The following is a 19,754-nucleotide window of genomic DNA, read 5'->3' as shown; positions in this document are numbered from 1 at the left end:
CCCCTTCATCGACACAGATTGCAGTGGATTTAACAACTGACATCAATAAGGGATCAAAGCTTTCACCTGGATTCACCTGGTCAGCCTGTCAAGGAAAGAGCAGGTGTTCTTAATGTTTTGTACACTCAGTGTATAGTGAGCAATATGTTTGGAACATCAAATTGCAATAAATATAGAATGATGACAATACATGTCATATCAGCACCTAAGTATTTGTATTGTGAGGTCCCTGGCTATTCCCAGCCCTAAACACAACACACCCAGACAGGCACATAGTCCAGACGGTTCCTACAACTAAGAACATAATCAGTCACTATAAGTCTTCTCTCTGTCCATCAACCAATAGGTCAGTTAAAACAATCAAAATCACTTGTATATGATCTACCCATTCAAGAATCCATCCATCGATTGTGAACTGTGTGGCTCTTACCTGGACACGTCCACAACAGTGAGGCTCTCTGGAACAGGAAACACTTCCAGCGCTCTCAGCTCTAGAAAAAAACAACACACCGTCAATACAGTATATACAGGGAACTGCCAAAATAAAAGGAAATACGAGTAAATGAGGGATACAAAGTACATTGAAAGCAGGTACTTCCACACCGGTGTGGTTCCTGAGTAAATTAAGCAATTAACATCCCATCATGCTTAGAGTCATGTATTAAAATGCCCAGTAGCTCATTATTTTGGTTACCATGGCTAGAAGAGATCTCAGTGATTTTAAAAGAGGGGTCTCAAAAGAGCATAGGGGGTTTAAAGGGTGTGGGTGTGTGTCAGTCACCAGTGTTTGGCCCTGTCCGGGGGTATCATAGGATGGGGCCACAGTGTCTCCTGACCCCTCCTGTCTCAGCCTCCAGTATTTATGCTGCAGTAGTTTGTGTCTAGGGGCTAGGGTCAGTCTGTTATATCTGGAGTATTTCTCCCGTCTTATCGGGTGTCCTGTGTGAATTTAAGTATGCTCTCTCTAATTATCTTTCTTTCTCTCTCTCGGAGGACCTGAGCCCTAGGACCATGCCTCAGGACTATCTGACATGATGACTACTTGCTGTCCCCAGTCCACCTGGCCGTGCTGCTGCTCCAGTTTCAACTATTCTGCCTGCGGCTATGGAACCCTGTCCTGTTCACCGGACGTGCTACCTGTCCCAGACCTGTTGTCTTCAACTCTCTAGAGACAGCAGGAGCGGTAGAGATACTCTTAATGATCGGGCTATGAAAAGCCAACTGACATTTACTCCTGAGGTGCTGACTTGTTGCACCCTCGACAACTACTGTGATTATTATTATTTGACCATGCTGGTCATTTATGAACATTTGAACATCTTGGCCATGTTCTGTTATAATCTCCACCCGGCACACCCAGAAGAGTACTGGCCACCCCTCACAGCCTGGTTCCTCTCTAGGTTTCTTCCTAGGTTTTGGCCTTTCTAGGGAGTTTTTCCTAGCCACCGTGCTTCTACACCTGCATTGCTTGCTGTTTGGGGTTTTAGGCTGGGTTCTGTACAGCACTTTGAGATATCAGCTGATATAAGAAGGGCTATATAAAACACCAAATTATGGAATTTCTCATGGAAGAATGGTGTCGTAACCCTCCAATAGAGTTCCAGACACTTGCAGAATATATGCCAAGGCCCATTGAAGCCGTTCTGGCTCGTGGTGCCCAACACCCTATCAAGACACTATATTGGTGTTGAGTTTATTTTGTCAGAAACCTGTATGTGCGTATGTGTCTCTACATTCTCTGCAATGTGGACAATTACTATAACAAGTGTCCATGTTTGTGAGTGTATGTGTACCGTTTTGTGCTGTGTGCAGACCCTTGAGTGCTAGGCCGCTGACTCGAAGGAGTGTGAGTGTGTTTCTGTCACAGCGTAGGAGCTCCAGCCTGGATAGGGTCCTGACGTCAAGCTCCTCCAACCCAGCGTCCCGCACATCTAACTGGGCCACGTGGCTCAGCAGGCCAGCCTCCCCAACCACCACCCTCTGGAGCCTGTTCAACCTACAACACAGAGTGAGGAAGAGAGAGAAAGGGGGTTAGAGAATGGAGAGGGATCATTTAATGGGATTGTTTTTTCAAAACAGACATTTCCCCCCAATGTTTACATGTATATCTGAGTTGATATTGAGTTGCACTCCCTTCTGCCCCGAGAACAGCCTCAATTCGTTGGGGCATGGACTCTATAAGGTGTCGAAAGTGTTCCACAAGGATGCTGGCCCATGTTGACTCCAATGCTTTACACAGTAGTGTCACGTTGGCTGGATGTCCTTTGGGTGGTGGACCATTCTTGAATCACATGGGAAACTGTTGAACGTGAAAAACCCAGCAGTGCTGCAGTTCTTGACACACTCAAACTGGTGCGCATGGCAGCCAATACCATACCCCGTTCAAAGGCACGTAAATATTTTATCTTTCCCATTCACCCTCTGAATGGCACACATACACAATCCATGTCTCAACTGTCTCAAGGCTTAAAAATGATTCTTCAACCAGTCTCCTCCCCTTCATCTACACTGATTGAAGTGGATTTAACAAGTGAAATCAATAAAGGATCATAGATTTCACCTGGATTCACCTGGTCAGTCTGTCACAGAAATAGCAGGTGTTCCTAATTTTTTGTATACTCACTGTAGCTACAGAATTCTTATTACCAGTGGCGACCAGCCATTCAGGGCAGGTGGGGCAGAGCTTTATTAACTCAGTATATTTTTGTTTGCAAACTGATATGCAACACGTATTAATGCCAAAATAACATACAAAACAGGCATATATTTTGTGTGCCTGTTTTGCATGTTATTTTGGCATTTAATACATGTCGCATATCAGTTTGCAAACAATGTAAATTAAAATGTACTTAGTTAATAAAGACGCATACAAACATGACTGACCATACAACGCTGTTGTCCCAAGATAAATGCACCACTTCCCTACTCATAGAGAATAGTTGGCCCCAACAAGATTTACACGCTAAAAATCGCCACTGCTTATTACATATCTATGAAGGGAGCCAGGCAAGGTTCCACTAGCCGAGCAGTACTAGTATTGAATTGAATTCATTGAAATGTTATTTTGGGTAAAAAAAAAAAATACATAGATAAAACAAGACTGCATTTGATCCCAGAGCAAAACACTTGAAAGAACTAATTAAAACACAAAGTAATATACCTGAGATCTATGTGTCGGTGGGGGAGCCACTGCAGGCCGACCATGTCCAGGGAGGAGAGCTGATTCCCAGCCAGACAGAGCCTCTCCACCCCCCTGAGCCTCTCCAGGGCTGGAGGTACGCTGCTGAACAGGTTGAAGGACAGGCCCAGGTAGGTCAGGGCCTCCAGAGAGCCCAGCTCAGCAGGCAGGGAGTTCAGAGAGTTACCGTCCAGAAGCAGGGTCTGCAGGCTGGGGAGGAGGAGATGGCGAGAGGTGGTTAGTATGGAGCTCAGCGGGAGAGGGGATTATGTGTGTGGCTGTAATCTTCACATGAGCTTTCTGTTATCGTGCCTGATTTTATGTGACATGTAAATCTCGTGGTTCTTTCCACGAGGGACTTATGAAAAATTGCTAATCAAGAGGTTAAGAATTTCAACTTTAAAAAAGGCCAAATCTTTCAGATCCTATTACTACAGCCTGATGTCTGAAAACAGATTTTCCCACCAAACATTCGCAGCCTGGTTATTCTGTAGTGGACAGACTGGGCAACAGCACAAAACCCAACACTAATGCTGATCGATTAACTAAATGTTTTTTGGGTGGGGGTTATAAAACAAATAACTGACCAATGGTGGTTCAATTACTGTCTCAGTCACAGGCTCTCTCCCTCTTTCTGTCTACTGCCCCCTGACCTTTAACCCTGTGACCCCACTCACTTGTGCATGGTCCCCAGTGCTGAGGGCAGAGAGGTCAGAAGGTTGCCTTGGAGGTTGAGCTCTGTCAGGGAGGTGATGTCACACACGGCCAGAGGGAAGTCAGACAGAGCGTTGTTAGAGAGATTGAGGCTCCTCAACCTGCAGAATCTAGATGGGGGGGGGGGGGGGGGGGATGAATGAGGGAGAGAGCGAGGGGGTCAATTGGACAGGAATTTTCAGAGAAAAACAAACAATAACAATCACAGAAACTAAAGAGTCAGAAGAACTGGTTACCTAATGAGCCCATTCAGAACAACAACACTGCAGAAAGGGAGGACTGCGTTCCAAATGGCACCCTATTCTCTACATAGTGCAATACTTTTGACCACAGCTCTATGGGCCTTGGTCAGAAGTAGTACATTATATAGGGTATAAGGTGCCATTTGGGATGCATTCAGGGAGTGATTAGCTCTGCGATTAGAGACCAAAAACAATGTGACAACTGCCACCCAGGGGAAACTAATAAGGAGGAAGTCATGTGCCTAACTGGAAAGTCATGTGCCTAATAATGGAAACACGTGAGCATACAACTTATATTGAAAGCAATTGCTTCCACACAGGTGTGGTTCCTGAGTTAATTAAGCAATTAAGTGGGCTGTCATGAGTGGCTTCCGTCTGGCCACTCTATCATAAAGGCCTGATTGGTGGAGTGCTGCAAAGATGGTTGTCCTTCGGGAAGGTTCCCCCATCTCCACAGAGGAACTCTGGAGCTCTGTCAGAGTGACCATCTGGTTCTTGGTCACCTTCCTGACCAAGGCCCTTCTACCCTAATTGCGCAGTTTGGCCGTGAGGCCAGCTCTGGTGGTTCCAAACTTCTTCCATTTAAGAATGGAGGCCACTGTGTTCTTGGGAACTTTCAATGCTGCACAATTTTTTGGTACCCTTCCCCAGATCTGTGCCTCGACACAATCCTGTCTCTGAGCTCTACAGACAATTCCTTCGACCTCATGGTTTGATTTTTGCTCTGACATGCACTGTCAACTGTGGGACCTTGTATAGACAAGTATGAGCCTTTCCAAATCATGTCCAATCAATTGAATTTACCACAGGTAAACTCCAATCAAGTTGTACAAACATCTCAATGATGATCAGCAGAAGCAGAATGCACCTGAGCTCAATTTCTAGTTTCACAGCAAAGGGTCTGAATACTGATGTAAATAAGGCATTTCAGTTTATTTGTAATAAATGTGCAAATATTTCTAAAAACCTGTTTTCGCTTTGTCATTATGGGGTATTGTGTGTAGACTGATGAGGGAAGAAAATGTATGTAATCAATTTTGGAATAAGGCTGTAACATAACAAAACGTGGAAAAGGGGAAGGGGTCTGAATACTTTCCCAATGCATTTTCCACTCATTATCTGAATTGAACTGATACACTGTAAGCTGATGAATTGTGTCAAGTAGAGAGACAGGTCATACTGTATCAGTGGAAAAGTCACGTAAAAAATGTGATCTTGAACAATGTTGCATGGAGCAGAATTAGCATGGCATACGTACACTATGCTACAGCAATGTGTTTTTACTGCAGCCTACTGCATCACAATACCCCTATTTTTCATGATTTGTTCTACACATGTAAATAAATAATGAACATGAAACTGTAACACTAACATATAGTTCTCTACATGTTCACAACTTGCCATTGGATACAAAAAATATGGTTTGCAAAAAACGAATTGTGCATCCAAATACTGTATGGAAGTGATATTTACCATCTACTATTCTTTCTATTCAGCACTTCAAAAATACATCTTGTGTTTTTTGTTATTAGATTAAATGTTAGTTAAAATGACTAAATGATGAGTCTATCATAATTCATCTGATGTATTGGTGACTAAATGTTCTCATGTTATTTCACTGAAAACTTGCATGATTGACTCAGGGGTGAAAGATGTGTTCAACTCCAATGACTACACAATCAAAGGTTCTGAACATAAGACAGGGGGGGCATTACAAGTGTTATCAGTTTTGAAACTAAGAGTTTTGGAAATATACCACATCTGAAAAATTTGCCAAAGCGATTTAAAAAAACTGGAGAGACACTTAATGCTGGTGTTTCCTTTATTTCGTCAGTTACTATATGTGAGCAGCACACGTATATTGTTGTGATTGCGCACATAAAAACGTTGTTTTCGAAGGTGTAGCTACCACAAGCTGCGGTGTATGTGAAAATTTGGTGGGCACGTGTGCGAGAATCTTTGTCGAATCTGATAGGCACTCGGCTCACCTGGTCTTCCCAGGCCTAACTAGCCTAACCCGGTTCACTGTGGGGACAGCGTGAAAGGCGGTGCCGGATCCATGTCTTTTTCAAGGAAAAGCCACAGCCAGCCGCGCTCCCAACGCAGTGTCGCGGGAAAAACACATTCCTGAAGCCCTGTCTGCCTCCCCTCCTCTTCCCTTGGTAAAGCTGTGTTTATGGAAGAACAATGGGAGCACAAAGCCATTCCATCGGAAGTACAACCAGAGTCACTGAACCACGGCGAGAATGAGGAAGAGGGGGATGGATGACATCCTGTACTGGAGAGAGAGAGAGAGAGAGAGAGCGAGAACGTCCTGTACTGATGCAGAAAGAGGAGGACGGATGATGTCCTGTATGCAGAGAGAGAGAGAGAGGATGGATGATGTCCTGTACTGTATGCAGAGAGAGAGGAGGATGGATGATGTCCTGTACTGTATGCAGAGAGAGAGAGAGGAGGATGGATGATGTCCTGTACTGTATGCAGAGAGAGGGAGAGGAGGATGGATGATGTCCTGTATGCAGAGAGAGGGAGAGGAGGATGGATGATGTCCTGTATGCCGAGAGAGGGAGAGGAGGATGGATGATGTCCTGTATGCAGAGAGTGTGTGAGAGGAGGATGGATGATGTCCTGTATGCAGAGAGAGGGAGAGGAGGAAGGATGATGTCCTGTATGCCGAAAGAGGGAGAGGAGGATGGATGATGTCCTGTATGCAAAGAGAGGGAGAGGAGGATGGATGATGTCCTGTACTGTATGCAGAGAGGGAGAGGAGGATGGATGATGTCCTGTATGCAGAGAGAGGGAGAGGAGGATGGATGATGTCCTGTATGCAGAGAGAGGGAGAGGAGGATGGATGATGTCCTGTATGCCGAGAGAGGGAGAGGAGGATGGATGATGTCCTGTATGCAGAGAGTGTGTGAGAGGAGGATGGATGATGTCCTGTATGCAGAGAGAGGGAGAGGAGGATGGATGATGTCCTGTATGCCGAAAGAGGGAGAGGAGGATGGATGATGTCCTGTATGCAAAGAGAGGGAGAGGAGGATGGATGATGTCTTGTACTGTATGCAGAGAGAGGGAGAGGAGGATGGATGATGTCCTGTATGCAGAGAGAGGGAGAGGAGGATGGATGATGTCCTGTATGCAGAGAGTGTGTGAGAAGAGGATGGATATAGTGTTTCTCTTCACCGGCAAGGCAAGGGTCTGTTTTCCTAACCATTGTTTAATGCTGAAAGTTGAGCAGTGTGAGCAGTGTGGCCCTATGGGAAGATTATTCATGTTGTTCTACACCAGTCCGGTCCTGTCCCATCTCCCCATCCATTCCCACTGTCTGATGTCTCCCAAAGCAGAGCAGCTCACACTGAAACACTAACTGTAACACTACACCAGGCCTGGGACAGAGGGCGCATCTCAAATGGGACCCTATTCCCTATATAGTGTACTACTTTTGACCAGGACCCACAGGGAAATATATATAGGGAATAGTGTACACTATAGAGAATAGGGAGCCATTTGGGACGTAGACGGTCTCCATGGTGGGGAGCATTGTATTACTGTAAGCATTGAAGGGGAAGAAGCGAGAACCTGACCGCAGTCAATGACACTGCTGGGCCCCAACCCTGGCTAAAGGTCACTGAAGAGGAGCCAATCAAAATGCAGTCGTTGTGTTTGAACCAATCATGTCTCTTGGCTTGCAGACCGTGACTCCAAAAACAGGTCATAGGTGAGAGGTCTGAGAATCACTGGCCATAGATTAATGAAAGCTCCAGAGGAAAACTGTGTGTGTGTGTGTGTGTGTGTGTGTATATATAATAAATAAATAACTCGAGCTCGGATTTCCCCTCCTAATTCCGCCTACTTCTAATCAACCCCAATCTGTTTTCTTAGACCAAATCAATCCTATAGGAACACAAACACAGATCTGTAGGTGAATCTAATCCTCTGGTGATACCCAGAGCTGGAGAGAGCGAGAGAGAGAGAGAGAGAGAGGATATCGAAGGACAAACCACCCACATCACATCACTCCTCTCTTAACCCCTCCCCCCTTCCAGAGGTATATATTGAGCCGTTCTCCGGAGCCACCCTAGCCCATATCTCTCAGTTCCTTCCCTTTTCTTCTCCTCTTCCCCCACTCCCTCCATTCCATCCTACCACCTCTTCCCACAGCCTGCAGGGGTACATACCTGGTGAGATGTGTGAGGCCCGTCAGATAGTTGTGTTTGAGGTTGAGGTGGGTCAGGTCCTGGCTGTAGAACAGCTGAGATGGCAGCTCCTCCAGACTGCAACATGACAGATCCACAGAACTCACCCTCTGAGACACTATCTGATGGAGGGAGAGAGGGTGAGAGATAGGAGAGAAAGAAAAGGAGTAAGAGACAAAAGGGTTTTCATTTTCCAGATTGCTAACAACTTGAAGACATGCAACTCAACTCTTAGCACACACGTACCTTGGCAGCCTGTCTGTGCCAGCGGAGGTGTTCTGTGTAGGAGTCATAGCTGATGTAGTAGGTCTGACTCTGGGGACCAGAAGAACTGAAGGCTAGACAGTGACTGTGTCTCCTCACCTCCTCCACCTGAACACACACACACACACACACACACACACACACACACACACACACACAGAGAGAGATTAGCTCTGCGATTAGAGACCAAAAACAATGTGACAACTGCCAGCCAGAGGAAAATAGCAGGGAGGGAGTCATGTGCCGATTAGTGTGTGGCGGGCAGGGGAAGGGGCCGGTGTGTGTGGAAGCAGTGTGCAGGAAGGGAGAGAGAGGTAATGTATAGCCAACTCGCGACTAAACTTGTAGCTAGCCATATATTTATCATCCCATCTGACAGTTCCGGTCTTTGTTGCATCAAATTGGAGAATAAAAGCTAGCTAAACTAGCCAGCTAGCTAGTTTAGCTTCGCTCCCAGTCCATGTCAAATTAAAACTACATTCAGATGTCTTTTTAAATGCATACCTGTTAGTTGCTTGTTGTAGCCTACTTCTCCAGCTGACCTAATTCCATTTTGCATTGCTACACATGGAGCCTCTGACTGTAGTGCCACTTTGATTGGCCGACAACAAAAAAAACAAGCTACACGTGAAGGCTACCAGTCTTTTTTTAATGGGGTGCATATGTTGTTTTATTAAATTCATTATTTCCAATGTCATGGAATATCCTTGTATTAAAAATGTCCCGACCATTTTCATTGTTAATTTAGACCTACCAACCTTTCCCCATCTCTAGTGTGTGTATGTGTGTGTGTGTGTGTGTGTGTCAGGATTTCCGTTAGCCAGTAATTGCCGGCTTTAGGCCAACAAAGAAATTAAAATCCAATAAAAATAGTTGCCAAAATCGACTGGGAGAAGAAAAAAAATCCCACTGCAAAATACTGATTTTTATTCATTGATGGAAATACCAGTCAATGGATATACATTTGACCATCATGCTTACTAGTCTATAGGTTAATTTGTATAATTTTGTGGAGTTAAATTGGTGTGTATATTTACGTTAGTTGTCATGCATCTTACTTACCCAACAACTATTAGATGCACAGCATAGGCCTACAGAGTTGGTTGCTGCTGGAGTCAAATATTGTTTTTTATAAGCCTGGTCATTGCGCAGCAATTCTAAATGTAATTGAGTATTAAAACAGTTTTGATGGCCACGATTAAAGAGAGCTAACATTTTTATTTGGTAATTGAAGCAGGCCTCCCATTCAGCATTTAAGTGCAGGCAGGCTATCAGCAGGCCACCCACCACCTTACAATGTGAGCTATGCATTTTGAAAACATACTTAAAAACTGTTTGAAACCTGAATGTTTTAGTTCATATTATGAGGCATTTCTTACCTTGCTTCAAAGTAGCCTAGCCAAAATCAGACAACAGAAGCAAAGGCAATTATTTTATAACGACGTTATAGGAGGAAAAACATTTTAACCTACCATTCCTACCGATCTGCGAGCCAGTTATGATTTTAATGTGCACATTTTCGTGGAACAATTTACTTTCAATAACATTTTTGTCTTCTAAAATCTGAATTAAAATTATAAAAATCTAAAAGTAAATATTAAACTAATGCGAGAGCAACAGCCATTCGGACACATTGATACATCGTGATCCACTGTCGACTAAATAAATAAGCGCATCGAACTCAAGAGATTGCCTAAGCCAATGCAGAATTAGGCCTATTCCTTCCGTTGTCAACTAAGTAAAAATAGCCTACATAAATTCAACAAATAAAAATAGTAGAAAATATCCTGATGAAAATGCAGATTCTATCAATAGCATTCATCTCTCTACTCCGCCTCCCTTTTTAAATCGGTCTTGACCTGAGCGATGACTAGCGAACTTGCAACATTGTATCAACTGGCGTATTCCGGGCCCTCAGGAGTTTCCTGTGCCGGTGAGCTCAGGACAGACATCTGTTTTTGCACAAGGGAAAGGTGGAGGTATTTTATGTTTCCACCGGATACACACTACATGACCAAAAGTATGTGGACACCTGCTCATCGAACATCTCATTCCAAAATCATGGGCATTAATATGAAGTTGGTCCCCCCTTCGCTGCTATAACAGCCTCCACTCTTCTGGAAGGCTTTCAACTAGATGTTGGAACATTGCTGCGGGGTCTTGCATCCATTCAGCCACAAAAGCATTAGTGAAGTCGGGCACTGTTGGGCGATTATGCCTGGCTCGCAGTCGGTGTTCCAATTCATCCCAAAGGTGTTCGATGGGGTTGAGGTTCTACTACACCGATCTCAACAAGCGATTTCTGTATGGACACCGTTTTGTGCATGGAGGAATTCTCATGCTGAAACAGGAAAGGGCCTTTCCCAAAAAGTTGGAAGCACAGAATTGTCTAAAATGTCATTGTATGCTGTAGCATTAAGATTCCCCTTCATTGGAACTAAGGGGCCTAGCCTGAAAAACAGCCCAGGACCATTATTCCTCCTCCAAAATGTACAGATGGCACTATGCATTCGGGCAGGTAGCAATCCCCTGGCTTCCGCCAAACACAGATTTGTCCTTCGAGATAAGGCGTGATAAAAAAAACACTCCAGAGAACACATTTCCACTGCTCCCGAGTCCAATAGCGGCGAGATTTACACCTCTCTAGCCAACGCTTGGCTTTGTGCATGGTGATCCTAGGCTTCAAAATGGCTACTCGGCCATGGAAAACCATTTCATGAAGCTCTTGACGAACAGTTATTGTGCTGACATTGCTTCCAGAGGCAGTTTGGAATACGGTAGTGAGTGTTGCAACTGAGGACAGACGAGCTACGATTTTTACGAGCTATGCACTTTATCACTCAACGGTTACATTTTGTGAACTTGTGTGGCCTACCACTTTTCGGCTGAGCCGTTGTTGCTCCTAGACGTTCCCACTTCACAATAACAGCACTTACAGTTGATCGGGGCAGCTCTAGCAGGGAAGAAATTTGACGAACTGAGTTGTTGGAAAGGTGGCATCCTATGACAGTGCCACGCTGAAAGTCACTGAGCTCTTCAGTTAGGCCATTCTACTGCCAATGTTTGTCTATGGAGATTGCATGGGTGTGTCCTCGATTTGATACACCTGTCAGCAACGGGTGTGGCTGAAATAGCCGAATCCATTAATTTGAAGGGGTATCCACATACCTTTGTGTATACAGTATAGTGGGGAGAACAAGTATTTGATAACCTGCAAAATCGGCAGTGTTTCCTCCATGTAGAGGTCTGTAATTTTTATCATAGGTACACTTCAACTGTGAGAGACGGAATCTAAAACAAAAATCCAGAAAATCTCATTGTATGATTGTTAAGTAATTAATTTGCATTTTATTGCATGACATAAGAACTTGATATTTGGTACAGAAACCTGTTTGCAATTACAGAGATCATACGTTTCCTGTAGTTCTTGACCAGGTTTGCACAGACTGCAGCAGGAATTTTGGCCCACTCCTCCATACAGACCTTCTCCAGATCCTTCAGGTTTCGGGGGTGTCGCTGGGCAATACGGAATTTCATCTCCCTCCAAAGATGTTCTATTGGGTTCAGGTCTGGAGACTGGCTAGGCCACTCCAGGACCTTGAGATGCTTCTTACGGAGCCACTCCTTAGTTGCCCTGGCTGTGTGTTTCGGGTCGTTGTCATGCTGGAAGACCCAGCCACGACCCATCTTCAATGCTCTTACTGAGGGAAGGAGGTTGTTGGCCAAGATCTCACGATACATGGCCCCATCCATCCTCCCCTCAATACGGTGCAGTCGTCCTGTCCCCTTTGCAGAAAAGCATCCCCAAAGAATGATGTTTCCACCTCCATGCTTCACGGTTGGGATGGTGTTCTTGGGGTTATACTCATCCTTCTTCCTCCTCCAAACACGGCTAGTGGAGTTTAGACCAAAAAGCTCTATTTTCGTCTCATCAGACCACATGACCTTCTCCCATTCCTCCTCTGGATCATCCAGGTGGTCATTGGCAAACTTCAGTCGGGCCTGGACATGCGCAGGCTTGAGCAGGGGGACCTTGCGTGCGCTGCAGGATTTTAATCCATGACGGCGTAGTGTGTTACTAATGTTTTTCTTTGAGACTGTGGTCCCAGCTCTCTTCAGGTCATTGACCAGGTCCTGCCGTGTAGTTCTGGGCTGATCCCTCACCTTCCTCATCATCATCATTGATAACCCACGTGGTGAGATCTTGCATGGAGCCCCAGACCGAGGGTGATTGACCGTCATCCTGAACTTCTTCCATTTTCTAATAATTGCGTCAACAGCTGTTGCCTTCTCACCAAGCTGCTTGCCTATTGTCCTGTAGCCCATCCCAGCCTTGTGCAGGTCTACAATTTTATCCCTGATGTCCTTACACAGCTCTCTGGTCTTGGCCATTGTGGAGAGGTTGGAGTCTGTTTGATTGAGTGTGTGGACAGGTGTCTTTTATACAGGTAACGAGTTCAAACAGGTGCAGTTAATACAGGTAATGAGTGGAGAACAGGAGGGCTTCTTAAAAAACAATTAACAGGTCTGTGAGAGCCGGAATTCTTACTGGTTGGTAGGTGATCAAATACTTGTGTCATGCAATAAAATGCAAATTAATTACTTAAAAATCATACAATGTGATTTTCTGGATTTTTGTTTTAGATTCCGTCTCTCACAGTTGAAGTGTACCTATGATAAAAAACTTCAGACCTCTACATGCTTTGTAAGTAGGAAAACCTGCAAAATCGGCAGTGTATCAAATACTTGTTCTCCCCACTGTATATACAGCCACCTTTTGCTGCGATTACAGCTGTAAGTCGCTTGGGTTATGTCTCTATCAGTTTTGCACATCGAGAGACTGAAATTTTTTCCCATTCCTCCTTGCAAAACAGCTCGAGCTCAGTGAGGTTGGATGGAGAGCATTTGTGGACAGCAGTTTTCAGTTCTTTCCACAGATTCTCGATTGGATTCAGGTCTGGACTTTGACTTGGCCATTCTAACACCTGGATATGTTTATTTTTGAACCATTCCATTGTAGATTTTGCTTTATGTTTTGGATCATTGTCTTGTTGGAAGACAAATCTCCGTCCCAGTCTCAGGTCTTTTGCAGACTCCATCAGGTTTTCTTCCAGAATGGTCCTGTATTTGGCTCCATCCATCTTCCCATCAATTTTAACCATCTTCCCTGTCCCTGCTGAAGAAAAGCAGGCCCAAACCATGATGCTGCCACCACCATGTTTGACAGTGGGGATGGTGTGTTCAGGGTGATGAGCTGTGTTGCTTTTACGCCAAACATAACGTTTTGCATTATTGCCAAAAAGTTAAATTTTGGTTTCATCTGACCAGAGCACCTTCTTCCACATGTTTGGTGTGTCTCCCAGGTGGCTTGTGGCAAACTTTAAACAACACTTTTTATGGATATCTTTAAGAAATGGCTTTCTTCTTGCCACTCTTCAATAAGGCCAGATTTGTGCAATATACGACTGATTGTTGTCCTATGGACAGAGTCTCCCACCTCAGCTGTAGATCTCTGCAGTTCATCCAGAGTGATCATGGGCCTCTTGGCTGCATCTCTGATCAGTCTTCTCCTTGTATGAGCTGAAAGTTTAGAGGGACGGCCAGGTCTTGGTAGATTTGCAGTGGTCTGATACTCCTTCCATTTCAATATTATCGCTTGCACAGTGCTCCTTGGGATGTTTAAAGCTTGGGAAATCTTTTTGTATCCAAATCCGGCTTTAAACTTCTTCACAACAGTATCTCGGACCTGCCTGGTGTGTTCCTTGTTCTTCATGATGCTCTCTGCGCTTTTAACGGACCTCTGAGACTATCACATCGCAGGTGCATTTATACGGAGACTTGATTACACACAGGTGGATTGTATTTATCATCATTAGTCATTTAGGTCAACATTGGATCATTCAGAGATCCTCCCTGAACTTCTGGAGAGAGTTTGCTGCACTGAAAGTAAAGGGGCTGAATAATTTTGCACGCCCAATTTTTCAGTTTTGATTTGTTAAAAAAGTTTGAAATATCCAATAAATGTCGTTCCACTTCATGATTGTGTCCCACTTGTTGTTGATTCTTCACAAAAAAATACAGTTTTATATCTTTATGTTTGAAGCCTGAAATGTGGCAAAAGGTCGCAAAGTTCAAGGGGGCCGAATACTTTCGCAAGGCACTGTAGTGTGTGTGATCATCAGATCATGATATTTTGGTCTTTCACACTGAAAGATGTTTCAAATACTGTGAGGAATTATTATCATTGTAATGTTATGCACACAAAAAAAACTGGCTGATGACTTAAAGTTCAGCTTATTAGTGGTGGATGTGGTGAGTTAAGACAAACAGAAATCAGATATCCCCAGCTTCCTACATTTTCACACAGCATGCCAGGTGTCTCATTTATAAATTGTTGAATAGACACAAAATATGCCCCAAAACATGTGTGCCAGTTCACGCAAAAGTAGGCATTTATAAAAAAACGAAAAATATGCTTATGCTCCGCAAACTTTAGACCAAATGTCTGCACAGTTTCTAGTGGTTGAAGTACTGCATTGCAAGAAGGCAAAAGTAGCTTAGTAGCCTGCAAATGGGGAATATTTGTTGACTTATTCATAACCAAAAAAACAGGTAACTGCAGTGCCTTTGGAAAGTATTCAGACCCCTTGTTACATTCCAGCTTTATTCTAAAATGTATTAAATTGTTCCCCCCCCCCCCCCCCCCTCATCAATCTACACACAATACTCCATAATGACAAAGTAAAAACATGTTTTTTTTCTTTCTAATTTATTAAAAAAACAACAACTGAAATACGACATTTACATAAGTATTCGGACCCTTGACTTAGTACTTTCTTGAAGCACCTTTTGCAGCGATTACAGCCTTGAGTCTTCTTGGGTATGACACTACAGGCTTGGCACACCTGTATTTGGGGAGTTTCTCCCATTCTTTTCTGCAGATCCTCTCATGCTCTGTCAGGTTGGATGGGGACCGTCGCTGAACAGCTATTTTCAGGTCTCTCCAGAAATGTTCGATCGGGTTCAAGTCCAGGCTCTGACCTGACACTCAAGGACATTCAGAGACTTGTCCCAAAGCCATTCCTGCGTTGTCTTGGCTGTGTGCTTAGGGTCGTTTTGTCCTGTTGGAAGGTGAACCTTCGCCCTGATCTGAGCGCTCTGGAGCAGGTTTTCAGCAAGGATCTCTGTACCTTGCTCCGTTCATCTTTGCCTAGATCCTGATTAGTCTCCCAGTCCCTGGCAATGACAAACATCCCCACAGCATGATGCTGCCACCACCATGCTTCACCGTAGGGATGGCGCCAGGTTTCCTCCAGACGTGACGCTTGGCTATGAGGCCAAAGAGTGCAATCTTGGCTTCATCAGACCAGAGAACCTTGTTTCTCATGGTCTGAGAGTCTTTATGTGTTTTTTTGTAAACTCCAAGCGGGCTGTCATGTGCCTTGTACTAGGAGTGGCTTCACGTCTGGCCAATCTACAATAAAGGCCTGATAGGTGATGTGGTGCAGAGATGGTTGTCTTTTTGGAAGGTTCTCCCATCTCCACAGAGGAACTCTGTCAGAGTGACCAGCAGGTTCTTGATCACCTCCCTGACCAAGGCCCTTGTCCCCTGATTGCTCGGTTTGGCCAGGTGGCCAATCTAGGAAGAGTCTTGAAGGTTCCAAACTTCTTATATTTAAGAATGATGGAGGTCACAGTGTTCTTGGGGACTTTCAATGCTGCATACATTTTTTTGTACACTTCCCCAGATCTGTGCCTCGACACAATCCTGTCTTGGAGCTCTACGGACAATTCCTTCAAATCAAACTTTATTTGTCACATGCCGCCGAATACAACTGGTGTGGATCTTACTGTGAAATGCTTACTTACAAGCCCTTAACCAACAATGTAGTTCAAGAAAGAGAAAGACAAATATTTACCAAATAAATAAATAAAAAATTACAGTTTAATTACAATAACAAGGCTATATTCCGCTACCGAGTCAATGTGCGGGGGTACAGGTCAGTCGAGGTAATTTGTACAAGTAGGTAGGGGTAAAGTGACTATGCATAGATAATAAACAGCAAGTAGCAGAAGTGTAGAAACAAAGGGGGGTGCGGTGTCAATGTAAATAGTCTGGGTGGGCATTTGATTAATTGTTCAGCAGTCTTATGGCTTGGGGGTAGAAGCTGTTAAGGAGCCTTTTGGTCCGAGACTTGGCACTCCGGTATCGCTTGCCATGCGGTAGCAGAGAGAACAGTCTATTCTATGACTTGGGGGACTGGAGTCGTTGACCATTTTTTGGGCTTTCCTCTGACACAGCCTAGTATATATGTCCTGGATGGCAGGACGCTTTGCCCCAGTGATGTACTGGGCCGTATGCACTATCCTCTTTAGCGCCTTACGGTCAGATGCCGAGCAGTTGCCATACCAGGCGGTGATGCAACCGGTCAGGATGCTCTAGATGGTGCAGCTGTAGAACTTTTTGAGGATCTGGGGACCCATGCTAAATCTTTTCAGTCTCCTGAGGTGTTGTCGTGCCTTCTTTACGGCTGTCTTGGTGTGTTTGGACCATGATAGTTAGTTGGTGATATGTACACTAAGGAACTTGAATCTCTTGACTCACTCCACTATATCCCCGTCATAGGTGAACAGGGAGTACAGGAGGGGACTAAGCATGCACCCCTGAGGGGCCCCAGTGTTGAGGATCAGCGTGGCAGACGTGTTGTTGCCTACCCTTACAACCTGGGGGTGGCCTGTCAGTAAGTCCAGGATCCAGTTGCAGAGGGAGGTGTTTAGTCCCCGGGTCCTTAGCTTAGTGATGAGCTTTGAGGGCACTATAGTGTTGAACGCTAAGCTGTAGTCAATGAACAGCATTCTCACATAGGTGTTCCTTTTCTCCAGGTGGGAAAGGGCAGTGTGGAGTGGTTTCTGGGATGATGCTGTTGATTGGAGCCATGACCAGCCTTTCAAAGCACTTCATGGCTACCGACGTGAGTGGTACGGGGCGGTAATCATTTAGGCAAGTTCCCTTCGCTTCCTTGGGCACAGAGACTATGATGGTCTGAAACATGTAGATATTACAGACTCCGTCAGGGAGAGGTTGAAAATATCAGTGAAGACACTTGCCAGTTGGTCCACTTCCTGGGAATCCGTCTGGCTCCGCGGCTTTGTGAATGTTGACCTGTTTAAAGGTCTTGCTCATGTCGATTACCGAGAGCATTATCACACAGTCGTCCAGAACAGCTGGAGCTCTCATACATGCTTCAGTGTTGCTTGCCTCGAAGAGAGCACAACTTCGAGTCTCATAGCAAAGGGTCTGAATACTTATGTAAATACGTTGTTTTTTAAAACTTTTAATATATATATATATTTTTAACTGCTTTCGCTGTGTCATTATGGGGTATTGTATGTAGATTTCTGAGGATTTTTATTTATTTAATCCATTTTAGAATAAGGCTGTAATGTAACAAATGTGGAGAAAGTCAAGGGGTCTGAATACTTTTGAAAGGCACTGTATGTAAATGGGGAATTGATCAAAATAAACAATCAAAGAGCAAAACAAAAATCACACAATGAATGTGCCAGAATTGGCAGGAGACAGCTGAGTGCATTCTGGAGAGAGATTTGTATTTATAATTATACTCAAGACACATTATCTATCTATCTATTAAGATTCATTACCATAATCTAAATGGGATTTCTGTCATTCATGTTCTGTTAAGATGCATTACCACAATCTAAATAGGATTACTGTTATTATGAGCACGGTGGGTGGATGCTCTAATGGGTTATGCACCCAATGCAAATGGGTCCAGTACATCTCAGAGAGTAACCCAATGCATATGAGTCCAGTACATCTCAGAGAGTAACCCAATGCATATGGGTCCAGTACATCTCAGAGAGTAACCCAATGCATATGGGTCCAGTACATCTCAGAGAGTAACCCAATGCATATGGGTCCAGTACATCTCAGAGAGTAACCCAATGCATATGGGTCCAGTACATCTCAGAGAGTAACCCAATGCATATGGGTCCAGTACATCTCAGAGAGTAACCCAATGCATATGGGTCCAGTACATCTCAGAGAGTAACCCAATGCATATGGGTCCAGTACATCTCAGAGAGTAACCCAATACATATGAGTCCAGTACATCTCAGAGAGTAACCCAATGCATATGGGTCCAGTACATCTCAGAGAGTAACCCAATGCATATGGGTCCAGTACATCTCAGAGAGTAACCCAATGCATATGGGTTCGGTAAATTTCTCAAAAATGGACAGTAAATTAAAATCTTCCTGGTCATGTTGTCCAGCATCACATTTTCCTAACGGAAACCCTGGAGTGTGTGTGTTCAGTACCTTTCCACCGATGAGGGGCAGGATGTGCATCTTGCCGGTGTGAGCGTATTTGACGGAAGAGACGATGAGACAGGTGCCACTCAGGGTGACGTGTCGTCGTGACCACCGGTTGACAGGCAGGGCCAGCTTACCCTTCCTCACATTAAACACACCCGTCAGCTGCACCCGGTCTGCTCCACCCACACACTGCGGCTTACCTGGAGGGGTGGGGGGGGTTGGAGAAAACAAACAATAACATAAAATCTCAGATGCTCCTGCTGAGAGAAAGATGTTTAAGAAGAAATCTTCCAAGTAAGATAAACAGAGACGGGGGAAAGAGAGGCTCTCTCTCTGTGAGTGTCTCAGTGTGTGAGTCTCTGTGTGTGTGTGTGTCTCTGTGTGTGTGTGTGTGTCTGTGTGTGTGTGTGTGTCTGTGTGTGTGTGTGTGTGTGTCTGTGTGTGTGTGTGTGTGTGTCTCTGTGTGTGTGTGTGTGTGTGTGTGTCTCTGTGTGTGTGTGTGTGTGTTTCTCTGTGTGTGTGTGTGTGTCTGTGTGTGTCTCTGTGTGTGTGTGTGTGTGTGTGTCTCTGTGTGTGTGTGTGTGTCTCTGTGTGTCTCTGTCTGTGTGTGTGTCTCTGTGTGTGTGTGTGTGTGTCTGTGTGTGTCTCTGTGTGTGTGTGTGTGTGTCTCTGTGTGTGTCTCTGTGTGTGTCTCTGTGTGTGTCTCTGTGTGTGTGTGTGTGTGGCTCTGTGTGTGTGTGTGTGTGTGTGTCTCTCTGTGTGTGTGTGTGTGTGTGTGTGTCTCTGTGTGTGTGTGTGTGTGTGTGTGTCTGTGTGTGTGTG

At 44.7% G+C, this 19,754-nt stretch overlaps 1 protein-coding gene across 3 annotated transcripts in view; it reads right to left on the bottom strand.

Annotated features, from left to right (window-relative positions):
• Positions 1-19,754, bottom strand: part of LOC139409431 (PH domain leucine-rich repeat protein phosphatase 1-like) — a 54,334-nt gene that overhangs the window by 19,966 nt on the left and 14,614 nt on the right. For all 3 annotated transcript variants that reach the window (XM_071154581.1, XM_071154582.1, XM_071154583.1), the window contains exons 2-8: positions 18,936-19,132; positions 8,577-8,702; positions 8,313-8,452; positions 3,856-4,002; positions 3,161-3,388; positions 1,794-1,996; positions 431-491 (exon numbers count right to left, since the gene is read on the bottom strand). In XM_071154581.1, coding sequence (XP_071010682.1) covers positions 431-491; positions 1,794-1,996; positions 3,161-3,388; positions 3,856-4,002; positions 8,313-8,452; positions 8,577-8,702; positions 18,936-19,132 — 1,102 coding nt within the window. The remainder of the gene's footprint in view (positions 1-430; positions 492-1,793; positions 1,997-3,160; positions 3,389-3,855; positions 4,003-8,312; positions 8,453-8,576; positions 8,703-18,935; positions 19,133-19,754) is intronic.

Source organism: Oncorhynchus clarkii, chromosome 5 (genome assembly GCF_045791955.1).
Source record: "Oncorhynchus clarkii lewisi isolate Uvic-CL-2024 chromosome 5, UVic_Ocla_1.0, whole genome shotgun sequence".
Classification (NCBI taxonomy): Eukaryota; Metazoa; Chordata; class Actinopteri; order Salmoniformes; family Salmonidae; genus Oncorhynchus; species Oncorhynchus clarkii.
The sequence above is the reverse complement of the archived record's forward strand: the minus strand, read 5'-3'. Positions and strand labels throughout refer to the sequence as shown.